Source organism: Narcine bancroftii, chromosome 7, assembly GCF_036971445.1.
Source record: "Narcine bancroftii isolate sNarBan1 chromosome 7, sNarBan1.hap1, whole genome shotgun sequence".
Classification (NCBI taxonomy): domain Eukaryota; kingdom Metazoa; phylum Chordata; class Chondrichthyes; order Torpediniformes; family Narcinidae; genus Narcine; species Narcine bancroftii.
In genome coordinates this window covers 208,627,288-208,640,828 of record NC_091475.1, presented here as the reverse complement: position 1 = coordinate 208,640,828, position 13,541 = coordinate 208,627,288, and the positions used below count along the sequence as shown (strand labels likewise).

At 48.7% G+C, this 13,541-nt stretch overlaps 1 protein-coding gene across 3 annotated transcripts in view; it reads right to left on the bottom strand.

Annotated features, from left to right (window-relative positions):
* Nucleotides 1-274: 274 nt before the first annotated feature.
* Nucleotides 275-13,541, bottom strand: part of LOC138740161 (protein Wnt-11-like) — a 77,608-nt gene continuing 64,341 nt past the window's right edge. For all 3 annotated transcript variants that reach the window (XM_069892557.1, XM_069892558.1, XM_069892556.1), the window contains 2 exons: nt 11,772-12,064; nt 275-1,363 (listed from right to left, as the gene is read on the bottom strand). In XM_069892557.1, coding sequence (XP_069748658.1) covers nt 1,189-1,363; nt 11,772-12,064 — 468 coding nt within the window. In that variant the 3' untranslated portion in view covers nt 275-1,188. The remainder of the gene's footprint in view (nt 1,364-11,771; nt 12,065-13,541) is intronic.

Genomic DNA, 13,541 nt, shown 5'->3' with positions numbered 1-13,541 from the left:
TCAACGACAAACTCAATCAGGGACTCATTTAAGGACTCTCACATGTGCACTTTATTGATTTTCTTCTCTCTGTAGTGCACAGTCAGTTTGTTTATCTGTTTATGTATGTACATTGTGACCAGTTTATTTTTTGCACTCCCAATTAGTAGTAATTCTGCCATGCCAACAGGAAAAAGAATCTCAGGGTTGTCTGATGTCATGTATGTACTCTGGCAATAAATCTGAAATCTAACATGGAATGTTTTTAAAAATGTATTTATTTAAAAGTCTGAAGAAAAAAAATAGGACATTGTTTTCACAAACCTGTACTTATAGTCTCACAAAAAGTACAATTGTAAAGTTTCATAAATAGTAATTTTTTCAGATTTTGAAAAATTATTTTGTAGCCAGTAATACAAAAACACACACATATATATATATATATATATATATATGTGTATAAAATATATATATATATATATATATACAGTATATTTATCACGGGGGAGAGGTCATTCCCAAGGCAACATAATTGCCAAAAAAGCTCCATGAATCAAAGATCTCAGTGGAACTGAGGCATATTGCCGAGCATCACTCCCTCTTCCCTCTTCCTACCTCTACGCACCACCCACGTGGTTGACTACGAGCTTCTGCCGCACATTATTTGGTGCCCATCCCACCCCCCACCACTTCCCCTCTCGTTGCCTTCCCAAGCGCCATTCCCAGATTTCCACGCCTTGAGGGATAATGATACAATTTCTTGCTCCTGCTCTGCTGAAGAAGCATCACCCTCTTAGATTTTGGAATGCTGGTTTTCGGTCAGTTGGAAGAGCTCGTCGAGTATCGGCTGCCTTGATTTTCCTCACGGAAGCGAGTGGGTAGAAGCTCAGAGAGAGTGGAAACTCACCGCAAAGAATTATCAAGATCGCACCGGCCATTTCCGCCGTCCATTTCTTCAAAATCCAGACGGAAGTAGGATGAGATGTTCCAAGGAGGGCTACCCACCCTTGGTGGTACACAGAGATCTCCACACATATACACACACACACATTGGCAGGGGTGAGACGTCAGAGTGGAATGAACAGTGTTCTTCGGATGATCCAAAATCACCCAAAGTCATTGATTGTCAATGGGTGTTGGGGGTGGTGAGGAGCGGGGGGGGGGGGGGGGGAAGAGGAGGGGAGGAAGTGGGAGGTCAGCACAAGGGGTTCACTTGCAGACGTATCTCTCCACCATCCTCTCACATTTCTTGCAGGTCACGTAGCAGCACCAATGGTACTTACAGTGGCAGCGTTCCACCACCTTCTCCATGTAAGGGTTGTAGCCACGGCCACAGCACATCAGGGTACAGCTGTCACTGCCATCGGATGTCTTGTTGCACTGTCTGCCAGAGAGAAGATACACAAGAAAAGAACAACCGTCAATACAATATAATCATAGTGTCAGAGGCGCACAAAAACGTGCTGTTTTAATCGTGCAGAATCGATAGAATTATGCAGAGAATTTCGATTTAAGTTCATTTTCAATTGAGACAGACAGCGCGGTAACAGGCCCTTTTGGCCCACGAGCCCGTGCCGCCCAATTTAAACCCAATTAAATTAACATTTTGAATGGTGGGATGAAACCGGAGCCCCCGGAGAAACCCACGCAGACACGGGGAGAACGTGCAAACTTCTTAAAAACGGCACTCTGCAGGTAATAATCTGACAGTGGCAATTCTGAGCTCGTTTTAATTTTGGTACAACTCAGGAAGGGGTTTCCCAGCTAGTGTGAGCCTTTTAACCTCCAACGCATGTGCCAGAGACTAGACTCGCAATCCTGTCCTCCCTTAATACCCTCTTGGAAAGTAAGAGTCAGGATGGGATTAGTTTCTAGAAATATCACCTGTAAATTCTCAATGCACTTTTTTATATCTGGCTCTGTTGGGTCTATAACCTGTTGGAGTCACACGGATCCGGTGTGGACATTATCTATCATCTGTTTCGGCAGAATCACATCCTGTTCGGTCAAAAACATCTCGGGGGTGGGGGGTCAAAGAGGATCCTTAACCACTGGGACCAAAGGGGCCAGATTTTACATGCAAGTTCTGTGTTAAGGACTCCCAACAGTCCAACACAATGGGTAGATGCACGGCCCTGAGAGACCACTAGAGATACTTAAAGGGGAAGTGGAAAAATACTTCAAAGGTCAAACGTATATTGTCACAGCATGCTGCCGGCCCTTCGGCCCACAATGTTGTGCTGACCTATGTGAACCTACTCCACAACAATCTCACCCTTACCTTCATGCCACCCATAACCCTCTTGCATCCATGTGCCTGTCTAAGAGTTTTTAAAATGTCCCTGTTGTTCCAACCTCCCCCACTTCCCCCGACAATGCATTCCAGGCACCCACCACTCTCCGTGTAAAATTTTACCCCTGACGCCTCCCCTAAACTTTCCTTCCCTCACCTTAAACAGATGTCCTCGGGGAATGAGAGGGATGGGGATTTGGGGAAAAGTCAGGAGATGAGACCTGAGGCACATATTAAATGGTAGGGCAGCCTTGGTGGGTTGAATACCCCATTCCTGTCCCCAGTTTGAGAAGAATTTGTCTGACAGATGTCCTTTAATCACCGCCCCACCCCCTCCACATTCTCTAGTGCAATGGTTTGCAACCTTTTTCTTTCCAGTCACATACACTTTAAGTAATCCCTATGCCATTGGTGCTCTGTGATTAGTAAGGGATTGCTTAAGGTGGGATCTGGGTGGAAAGAAAAAGTTTGCAAACCCCTGTTTTAATCGACCCTCTGACTCGTTATGTGCACGGTTTCAGACCTCCAAAGGAAATGGACTAATGACAATTTTTCTCATGCAAAATATTTCAGTAACAATTGGGTCTAGAGCAGTGATTCTCAACCTTCCCTTCCCACTCACATCCCACCTTAAGCAATCCCTTACTGAGCACCGATGGCATAGGGATTACTTACGTGAGTGGAAAGAAAAAGGTTGAGAACCATCGCTCTAGCGTGTGGCGCTTTTACACTGGGGAAAAGATTCTGACTATCGATGCCTCTCACAATTTTATCGATTCCTATCAGGTCTTTCATCGGCCTCCAACGCTCCAGAGAAAACAACCCAGGTTGGTCCAACCTCTTCCCATAATTCATACCCTCTAAACCAGGCAGCATCCTGATGGACCTCTTCTGTCCCCTTTCCAAAACCTCCACATCCCTCCTGTAATGGGGTGACCAGAATTGCACCCAAGGCTCCAAGTCTGGCCCCACCAAAGTTTTATATCGCTGCAACATGACGTCCATAATTTTGTACTCCATGCCCAGTCCAATGAAGCCAAATGTACCAAACAAATTGAAGGAACAACACCCGACAATCTATCTTGGCAGTCTCCAGCTAGATGACTTCTCCAATGTCCTGTAACCTCCTCCTCAGTCCATCTCTTTCCATACCTCTCTGTCTCCCTACTTCCAACTCCCCAACCCCTTCCCTTCCTTCTCCTATCCAAAAGCTCTTCCCCAATCACCTCAGCTTCTCCCACTTGTATCCTCTCACCTACTGTGCTCCTCCCCCTGTCCCGCTCCCTCGCTCCTCTCCTCCTCCCCCACTTGCCTGAATTAAAATTCTCTCTGCCATTTCTCTTCCCACGCCTGTAACTGATATAGATTCTGTGTATACTCCAATAGCCTTCCACAACTTGAAAATGTCTGGTTATCTTTCGGTCTTTGTGTGTTTTGGTCAGTGCAACCAGTCATTGTGGAAGAGGATATGAGAACAATCAGCTCAGCTGAAGCCATGATTCACGAGGTCAGATCCTCGCAGAAAGTGACAAAGATCTTGGGTGGACTCGACTCCTTCAGCTCTAAGATGTTGAGTTAAACCGAGAAAACTGTTTTCTCTCTCAGCTGGATGTAAAAGTTGCATGGTCATAGAGAGGTACAGAATTCTTACCCCCCCTCCTTCTCTTTTCTTTCTCCTCCCCCACCCTCCCGACCTGCCTATCTTCAACACCGACCTTCCACTAGCCCAGTGCCCAACCCTCCTCCCTGGTTTCAAAGGGGCATTAATCTCAGAAGCACAGATAAGGTAGTCCAGTGGTTCTCAACCTTTTTCTCTCCATTCACATCCCACTTTAAGTAATCCCTTTGCCATCAGTGCTCTGTGATTAGTAAGGTGGGATGTGGGTGGAAATAAAAAGTTTGAAAACTATAATCGTACCTCATTGACTCGTTATGTGCACGGTTTCAGAACTTTAAAGGAAATGGGCCAATGACCATTTTTATCAAGCAAAATATTTCAGTAACATTTGGGTCCAGAGCAGTGGTTCTCAACCTTCCCTTCCCGCTTACATCCCACCTTAAGCAACCCCTTACCTTTATCCCGTGGTGGGAATAGCAAACATCAGGAGACATCCTGACAAAGTGAAGGTAAGAAAGTTGAGGGGAGACATCAGGCTCCGCCTATTGTTGCAGCCTTCACCACCAACCCAGGAATGACTTGCCAGGGGTGGTGGTGGAGACTGGAGCAATAGGGGCATTTTCAAGACTCTTAGACGGGCATGTAGATGAAAGGAAAATAAAGGATTACAAGGTGGGAAGGGTTTAGTGCCTTTTCTTTGGTAGAAATATAGCGGTTGATGCAACATCGAGGGCAGAAGGGCTTGCACTGTGCTGTAATCTTCCAAGCCTGAGGAAGCTAACATATCCCCTGCATCAACTCAACAACTTTTATGGGGGATACCATTGAAAGTATCCTATCTTGGTGCACCTCTGTGTGGGACGGGAACTGCTCTCCCCAAGACCGTAAGACGGCACGGTTAGCGTAGTGGTCAGCGCAACGCTGTTACAGCGCCAGCGACCAGGACTGGGGTACAAATCCTGCACCGTCTGTAAGAAGTTTGTACGTTCTTCCCGAGGGCTCCAGTTTCCTTCCACCATACAAAAACATAACCGGTGCGGCCAACATGGCCTGTTTCCGCTCTGTAAATGGTTATATGGTTATATGGGTGTTGGTTACTACTCTTTGCAGACGATGCCGCTTTAGTTGTCACATTAGTTGCCCATTCAGAGCCAGCTCTTCAGCGCTTGACGTCCTGTTTTGCAGAAACTGCCAAAATGTTTGGCCTGGAAGTCAGCCTGAAGAAAACTGAGGTCCTCCATCAGCCAGCTCCCCACCATGACTACTGGCCCCCCCACATCTCCATCGGGCACACAAAACTCAAAACGGTCAACCAGTTTACCCATCTCGGCTGCACCATTTCATCAGATGCAAGGATCGACAACGAGATAGACAACAGACTCGCCAAGGCAAATAGCGCCTTTAGAAGATTACACAAAAGAGTCTGGAAAAACAACCAACTGAAAAACCTCACAAAGATTAGCGTATACCCACACTCCTGTTCGGCTCTGAATCATGGGTCTTCTACCGGCATCACCTACGGCTCCTAGAACGCTTCCACCAGCGTTGTCTCCGCTCCATCCTCAACATTCATTGGAGCGACTTCATCACCAACATCGAAGTACTCGAGATGGCAGAGGCCAACAGCATCGAATCCACGCTGCTGAAGATCCAACTGCGCTGGGTAGGTCACATCTCCAGAATGGAGGACCATTGCCTTCCCAAGATCATGTTATATGGCGAGCTCTCCACTGGCCACCGAGACAGAGGTGCACCAAAGAAGACGTACAAGGACTGCCTAAAGAAATCTCTTGGTGCCTGCCACATTGACCACCGCCAGTGGGCTGATATCACCTCAAACCGTGCATCTTGGCGGCTCACAGTTTGGCGGGCAGCAACCTCCTTGGAAGAAGACCGCAGAGCCCACCTCACTGACAAAAGACAAAGGAGGAAAAACCCAACACCCAACCCCAACCCACCAATTTTCCCTTGCAACCGCTGCAACCGTGTCTGCCTGTCCCGCATCGGACTTGACAGCCACAAACGAGCCTGCAGCTGACGTGGACATTTACCCCCTCCATAAATATTCGTCCGCGAAGCCAAGCCAAAGAAGAAATCTTCGTCCGCGAAGCCAAGCCAAAGTAAGTAATTGGGTATATTTGGGTGGCATGGGCTCGTGATCTAAAAGGGTTACCCTGCTGCATGTCTAAATTTAAAACTGCAGAGGGTTGTGAATGTGGCTGAGACCCTCAACCAAACCCCATTCCCCTTCATCGGCCCCAGCTACACTTCCCATTGCCTTAAAAAAGCTGCCAACATAAAGACACATCTCACCCAGGCCACACTGTATTCACTGCCCATCAGAAAGAAGATTCACGAGTGTGAAATCACCCACCACCAGATTCAAGGGCAGTTTACTTTCTGCTGTTATCAGGCTCCTGAATGAACCTTACACGAGTAATATAGTGCTGGCTTTGCTCTGTCCTATTTGATCCCTCTGTATTGTGTTTTTACTGATGCACTGTGTATGGGATGACAAGCTGGACCTCAGTGCATGTGACAATAAACTTGAACACTCTCACTGGCAGTGCAGTTCACAAGATCAGTGGGTGGTCATAAGACATAGGTGCAGAAACAGGTTTACACAGATTACATGACCAAGGAGCAGAAATAGGCTATTCAGCCCATCGAGTCTGCCCCGTCATTCAATCATGAGTTGATCCATGTTTCCATTCAGTCCCACACCCCTTCTCCCCATATCCTTTGATGCCCTGGCTAATCAAGAGCCTATCAATCTCTGCCTTAAATACACCCAACGACCTGGCCTCCACAACTGCCTGTGACCACAAATTCCACAGATTTACTGCCCTCAGGCTGAAGAAATTCCTCCACATCTCTGTCCTAAGCAAACAGCTTTCAATTCTGAAGTTGTCCCCTTTTGTCCAAGGCTCCCCCACCGTGGGAAACAACCTTTTTACATCTACCCTGTACGTGCCTTTCAACATTCAAAATGGCCGGGCTGTGGGGTTGAGCTCATGGTTGAATGGTAGGGCTGACTTGATGGGCTGAATAGTCATGAGAGGTTGAAGACTCCAGGAGAGCAGAGTACTGGTGCAGGGCGGTGGGGGGATCACCCCAGCTGAGAAGGAAAAGCAGAGTAGGTGGCCCTAAGGCCGGAAACCATGGTGGAGAACCACCGAGGGGCTCTGCGGCTGAAAAACACACAGAGGTGGTGAGCTGTTGGCGGCCTGCAGGCGAGGAACCCACATTAGGCTGTGGGCCACTGGAGACTGGACACACGCCAGACTGTGGGCCGCTGGAGACTCGAGGTCAATGGACCAACACCAGGCTGCCGGCTGCTGCAGACTGGCTCATGAGAACCAGGTATTGGAACTGGGATTCGAGAGAGTGCTGAGGGCCCGAAGGGCCTCCGTTCCATATCAAATCAGAGGTTTGGATCTGGGCCCGAGTTGCCAATGGTTTGAACTAAAATGGAGGCTGGAGGTGAATCCATGGACACCTGGTGACATGGGTAAGGGGGGGTGGTGGGGGAGGGGACTCTCTTTTGCTTCTCTTTCTCTGACGGTAAGGGGTGCTGGGTAATGCTAATGGAAAATCTTTGCCTTCTGGTAGACTAAAGGCGATTTTGTGTCATATATTTCTGTTTTATTACATGACAGTCAATAGTGTCTGTTTTTGAGACTTTGAAGGTAGCAAGGTGGAGAGTTCGGGGAAGGAATTCTGTAGTTTAAGCCAAAAGTTAATGGTACAGCTTCCAACGGAGCAATGACGGGGACTTCAGAGACCAGAAATGAAAGAACACAGTTTTCACATTGCTTCGCAAGGCTGGAGGGTGTTACAGGAAAAGGGAGAGAGAATACATGATGGGGCTTGAAAATATATCAGATATGATTTTTACACAGAAATAAAGGAAAATTCTATAATACTTACCTCTGGAGTGGTCGCTTACACAGGAAGCACTTTTACGCTGCGTTCCTGTGTTGCAGAGTTTGTCGGAGGCTGAATGTGGGTGGACGTCGTATTCATTAGCCCTGTTTCTTACAGAGTGCCTGTGGTCAATTTAGACTGCAGCCGCTCCATAACAATGTGTTGGGGGAAAAATCACGGAATGGAATTTAGCAAATAAATTCCGTCATGACATTTTTACACTAGGCACTTTCAAGCAGGGGAAACACCCGTCTGTAAAGGCAGAGATTCTTTGTCCTTACGCCTAAAGACATACCTTTCTGAATGCGCCGTGGCCGGCTCTGAGGCACCGATTCCAACCCTTCTCGGGGAAGGATAATCGGCAGTGCTGCGCTCCACCACCTGACCTGAATGTACAGCCACTGTGTTGGTTAAGGGTGAGCTGATGATGCTGTCTGCCCGCGGTCCATGTCCACCCTCACCCTTCTCCCTCCATGATCCCCTCAAGGCAGGAGCAGAGGACGGAAGACGTTGGGGCAGTGGGGGCTGTTAGTGGGGGCCGTTGAGGCAGCGGGAGCCATCAGTGGAGGCTGGTGGGGCAGCGGGAGCTGACAGGGCATTGGGAGCCATCAGGACAGCGGGGAGCTGTCGGAGCCAGCAGGAGCTGTCTGGGGGTGACCGGTGCAGGCTGTAACAGCCTCACCTGGCCCTTCGGGGCCACTCTCTGCGGCTCAAAATGCGGATGAGTAATGGCCATCTTCCTTACCCATAATCCCTCACGCATCTGGAATTGCTCTGGGAATCACAGAGCTTGGGAGATTATGGGTAGGGAAGACAGCCAGTGCTCTGCCGTGTATTTATGACGGGTGGTGCTACGGCACCAGTCGCCCCACCTCCAACGGCTCCAGAGGCCGCAACAAGGCGCCGCTCGGTGTGAATGCAGTGCAGGATCAGCCTTTTAGGGTGGCTCTGTGAAAGGTAGGTTTAATGTTTTCTCTTCACGCTTGTAGCCAGCCTCCAGGCGGAGGCCTGACATGAAATGGCCTTCTTCCAGTGGAGCAGAAAATCTGCGCAAATGTTCTCCTTCTCAGCAGCTGTCTAAAAGTGCCTAGGGGGACCACTCTCGGGAGAGATAATCTGGTTCGTGAGACTGTGACGGCACACATATTTGTAGCGGCCAACCGGCTCCGCTTGTTACGCACAGTCAGTGGAGCAGCTGCGGCAAAGATAGCATCACGGGTCCTTCTCTGCGGTACAGACCAGAAGTACATGTCCATGCTTAAATCAGTGTGATGCGAGTTCCTCTATGTAAGGGCTGGGCTCCAGAAGGCCTTGAAGGTTGCTTCCCCACTGCACTCACACACAAGACCTCATTTGGGAGCATTATGCTCAGCTTTGGTCACTGTCCTGCAGGAAAGTTGTTGTCAAGCAGGAGAGGGTGCAGAGAGGATTCACGAGGATGTTTCCAGGACTCGGGTTGGGCGCGGCGGCGGGGGTGGGGGTGGGGTGGGGGTGGTGAGCTACACCTACAGGGGCAGGTTGAGTGGGCAGGGGATTTATTCCATGGAGCACAGGAGGGTGAGGGGAAATTTCCTAGAGGGGTCCAAAATCATGGCAGTCTTTTGCCCAGAGTAGGGGAATTGGTCAATAGAGGACCATAGGTTTAAGATGAAGGGGAGAAATTTAACAGGAACCTGGCGGACGAGGTGGTTGAGGTCAGTATTATTGCACCGTTTGGATGGGGTTGGGCCAAACGCAGGCAGGTGGGACTAGGGCGGGAGGGACATTTTGGTTGACGTGGACAAGTTTGGGCAAAGAGCCTATTTCCAGTCTGCGTAGGACTCCAAGATGAAGTGAACTGTTGTGAAGGTTAGTGGAGCAGTGAAAGATCTGAGAGTTTCCTACAACATTTCTTTTGTCTTCCTCAGCTTTTGTGCTTCTCACACATTTTTCCCTCTGACAAAAGTAACAGGATATCATTAACACTTGGCGAAGACTCTTGTTAATCTCTGGTTTTCCTGATGAAAAGCTCTAATTAATACTTTACTTCCAAAGAGTAATTAGGCATTAGACCCATTGTGATGTTGCTACTGGTGTCAAAGACTTGCTAATAGGACTAATTGTTAAATCCTCTCTCTCTCTCTCTCTCTCTCTCTCTCTCTCTGCCCCACTCGCCCCTCACCTCCGGAAGACGGCTCCTGACGCTGCTCAGTAAGAAAGCAGTGCTGGATCCGCCTCACAGGCCTTCTCCATTCAACTTTTGTTTTTATTGAGAGCTGCCTTCAAGGTGGTGCTGCACCAGATGAAGATCTACTGATGGAGGGGACTCCCTTTCTCTGACTGTAAGGGGCCATTTCTGCCCAGTGCCTTACAGTAGACTGAAAAAAGTTTCATGTAATATTACTTTTTTGGTTTTAATACATGACAATAAAATAATCTTGAATATGAAAAGGTGCAGGAGAAACTCAGAGGACACACGGCTTCTATAGAAAGTAGAAGGCATGCGGCATTTGGGGAGTAGGCCCTTGGTCAGGGTTCTGGATAAAAAGCAGGCCGACTGAATCTACTGGAGGAGCTCAGGTAAACACGAGAGACTGCAGATGATGGGCGAGTGGAGCAACTCATAAAGCACTGGAGGGATTCCGCAGGTCAGGCAGCATCTGTGGAAGGCAGGAGACAGTCAACGTTTTGGGCTGTAGCCTTTGTCGGGAACAGCAGGTAACGGGCAGAGGCCAGAGGGTCTCAGCAGGTCAAACAGCGTCAGTGGCAGGGAAAAAAATGGCTGACGTTTAGGGTCATGACGAAGGCCTCTGGCCTGAAAGGTGACCAATCGCTTTATTCCCACTGATACTGCTTTGGACTCACTGAGATCCTCCAGCAGATTGGTTGTAGGCGAATAGGACTGGCTAGCACAGACAAGTTGGGCTGAATGGCCAGTTCCCACGCCGATATCCAGCATGGTAAGAGGCCTTTCATTTACAACCTCTACCCCGTACGTCTTTGGAATGTGGAAGAAAACCCGAGCGCCCAGAGGAAACCCACATGGACACAGAGAGATCTCCTTATAGACAGCACCAAATTCGATTCTGGGTCACTGGCGCTGTAATGGCATTGCACCACTCTGATCCAGCTGTTTATTTAAGACATCGGGGTTGTTTGTCTGAGTTATTAATATCCACGTCATTAAGGACATGGGTGATTGCCACAGTGGTCATGCACAATATCCGTCGAGCCTGATTCACCAAGCATTAAGACCATGGCTAATCCTGAGATAAAGAAGACCCCTATCATCCACCACACAGGATCTTTGACCCACTGCCATCAGGAAGGAAGTACTGGAGCATCAACATCAGGACGGCTAGGCTAGGAAATAGCTTCTTTCCACAGGCTGTGAGAGTGATGAACGGTATCCTATAACTAAATCCTCTCAAATATTTATTTATTTTGATTTGTGTGCGATGTATTGCGTGTTTTCCAGTGTGCACCGCTGTTCATCAAGTTATATAATGCACAATCAGATGATAATAAACTTGAACTTCAGTTACCCACTGGAAACTTTACTCTCTTTAAATTTAATTTTTGAAAATATTTAGACATACGGCATGGTTAGTAGGCCATTTCGGCCCACGAGCCCACGCTGCCCAATTACATCCATGTGACCAATTAACCTACCAACCCCTACTTCATTGGAATGTGGGAGGAAACTGGAGCACCCGGAGAAAGTCTATGCAGGTCATGGGGAGAACGTGCTAACTCCTTACAGACCCCCATCCCCAGATTCAAACCCACAGGTGGGTGGCACTGTAATAGCGTCATGCTAATTGCTGCACTAACCGTGCTGCCTAGAGAGAAAAGTGGAGGGTTATGGACCAAGGAAGGAAGGATTAGATTGAGGTGGAGTAGGTCGGCATAATGTCGTGGGCTGAAGGCCCTGCACTGTGTTGCACTGTTCAATGTTCCCCATGAGTATCTTACCTCTCTTGAGTCCCATTGGACCCCAGCTTCACATTCTTCGAGCAGAAGTCGGGGGAGCTCTGCAGGTACACCAGCTCGTTCTCCAGGATGGGCCTGATGTCGATGTCCTTCGGCACCAGTTGCTTTCGTGTGCCAACTGGCCGGTGCACCACCCTGGTGGCCGACAGGTACTTCAGCTTGAGGTCCCGAGCAATGCTGCTGAGGTCTTGCAAGCCCTTCCAGCAGGTCTTCACCGAGCACGAGCCCGACACTCCATGACATTTGCACTTCACTTCCACCGATGCCTTCAGAGCCTACAAGGTGTGCAGAGAACATAGAGCACAGGACAGGCCCTTCAGCTCACAATCTACGTGACCATTCCACAACAATCTGACCCTTCCCTACCTCACATCCATTTTTCTTACATCCATGTACCTGTTTAAGAATATTTTAAATGCCCCTATTGTACCAGCCTCCACCACCACCCCCAGCAATGCATTCCAGACGCCCACCATCTCTGTGTAAAAGACTTACCTCTGACATCTCCTCTCACCTTAATCGGATATCCTCTGGGGGGGGAAAAGAAATGTGCTGGGCTGTGCACCCTTTCTAACCCCTCATAATTTTATATACCCCCTCTTAAGTCACCTCTGTCACAAAATGTAGGCAGGCGCCCGAACTAAATGGGAGGGGCAGGGGAGAGGGGATGGATCTGTGAACTGAGAGGGAAGGGGGGGCGGAGAGCTGGAGGAAAGAAGATAGAGGGAAAGGGAAGGGAGGGAGAACGGGGAGTGGGCTAGCAGAATACCAGGGAAGTCAACGTTAATGCCATCCGGTTGGAGAGCGTCCAGGCGGAAAGTCCAAAGAGTTGTTCCCCTGCAAAATCGTTGGGCGGGGAGGGGTGGGTTATAAAATGTTAGGAGGTAGATGCAGGGGGGAGAATAACCTTTGAGCAGAGTCCTGAGGGCGGGGTGGGGGGAGGGGTCATAGCTGAAAAAAGATTGGCTGCTATAGAGAATCGTACAGTTCAAATCCAAATCCAGTGAGAGGTTCACCAACAAGTCTGACAACAGCAGGATAGAACCTTGTTTTCTAGCCGCAAGAACATACTATAGAACAGTATAACACAGCACAGGCCCTTTGGCAGAAGGCACGGAACTCCGCAGACCAGGTTCATACAGTTACTTTCCAACAGCTACCAGGCTCTCGTTACGCTAATCAGGGACCGCTCTGACACCACAAAAGGACTGTCTGCACTGTTGCAATGGAATAATTATGAATACTATCTATCATATATTTAGTGTACTTTTGAATTTAATTACATTAGTTTATTCTTGTAGCTTTAATTTTAAAAAAAATTTAAGCAAACAGCATGGTAACAGGCCATTTTGGCCCATGAGTCCGTGCCGCCTAATTTACACCCAATTAACCTACACCCCTGGTATGTTTGGAACGGTGGGAGGAAACCGGAGCCCCCGAGGAAAGCCCACACAGACACGAGGAGAATGTACCAACCCCTTACAGACAGCGTGAGATTCGAAGCCCGGTCCCGATCGCTGGCGCTGTAAGGGCATGGCGCTAACCACTCTGCCAAGCGTGCCAAGCACCTGTTCAGCTGTAGGTCGGTGCATATGTACATTGTATAATGTGTATGACAATAAACTCATTATCGTTCCCTCAAACTGGCTGGGGACTTCGACTCAACTGAGCAACTAGTCGGTGCAAACTGAAGAGACAACAGACGCTGGACTCCAGAGTGACATCCAATCTGCTGGAGGTGCTCTGAGGGTT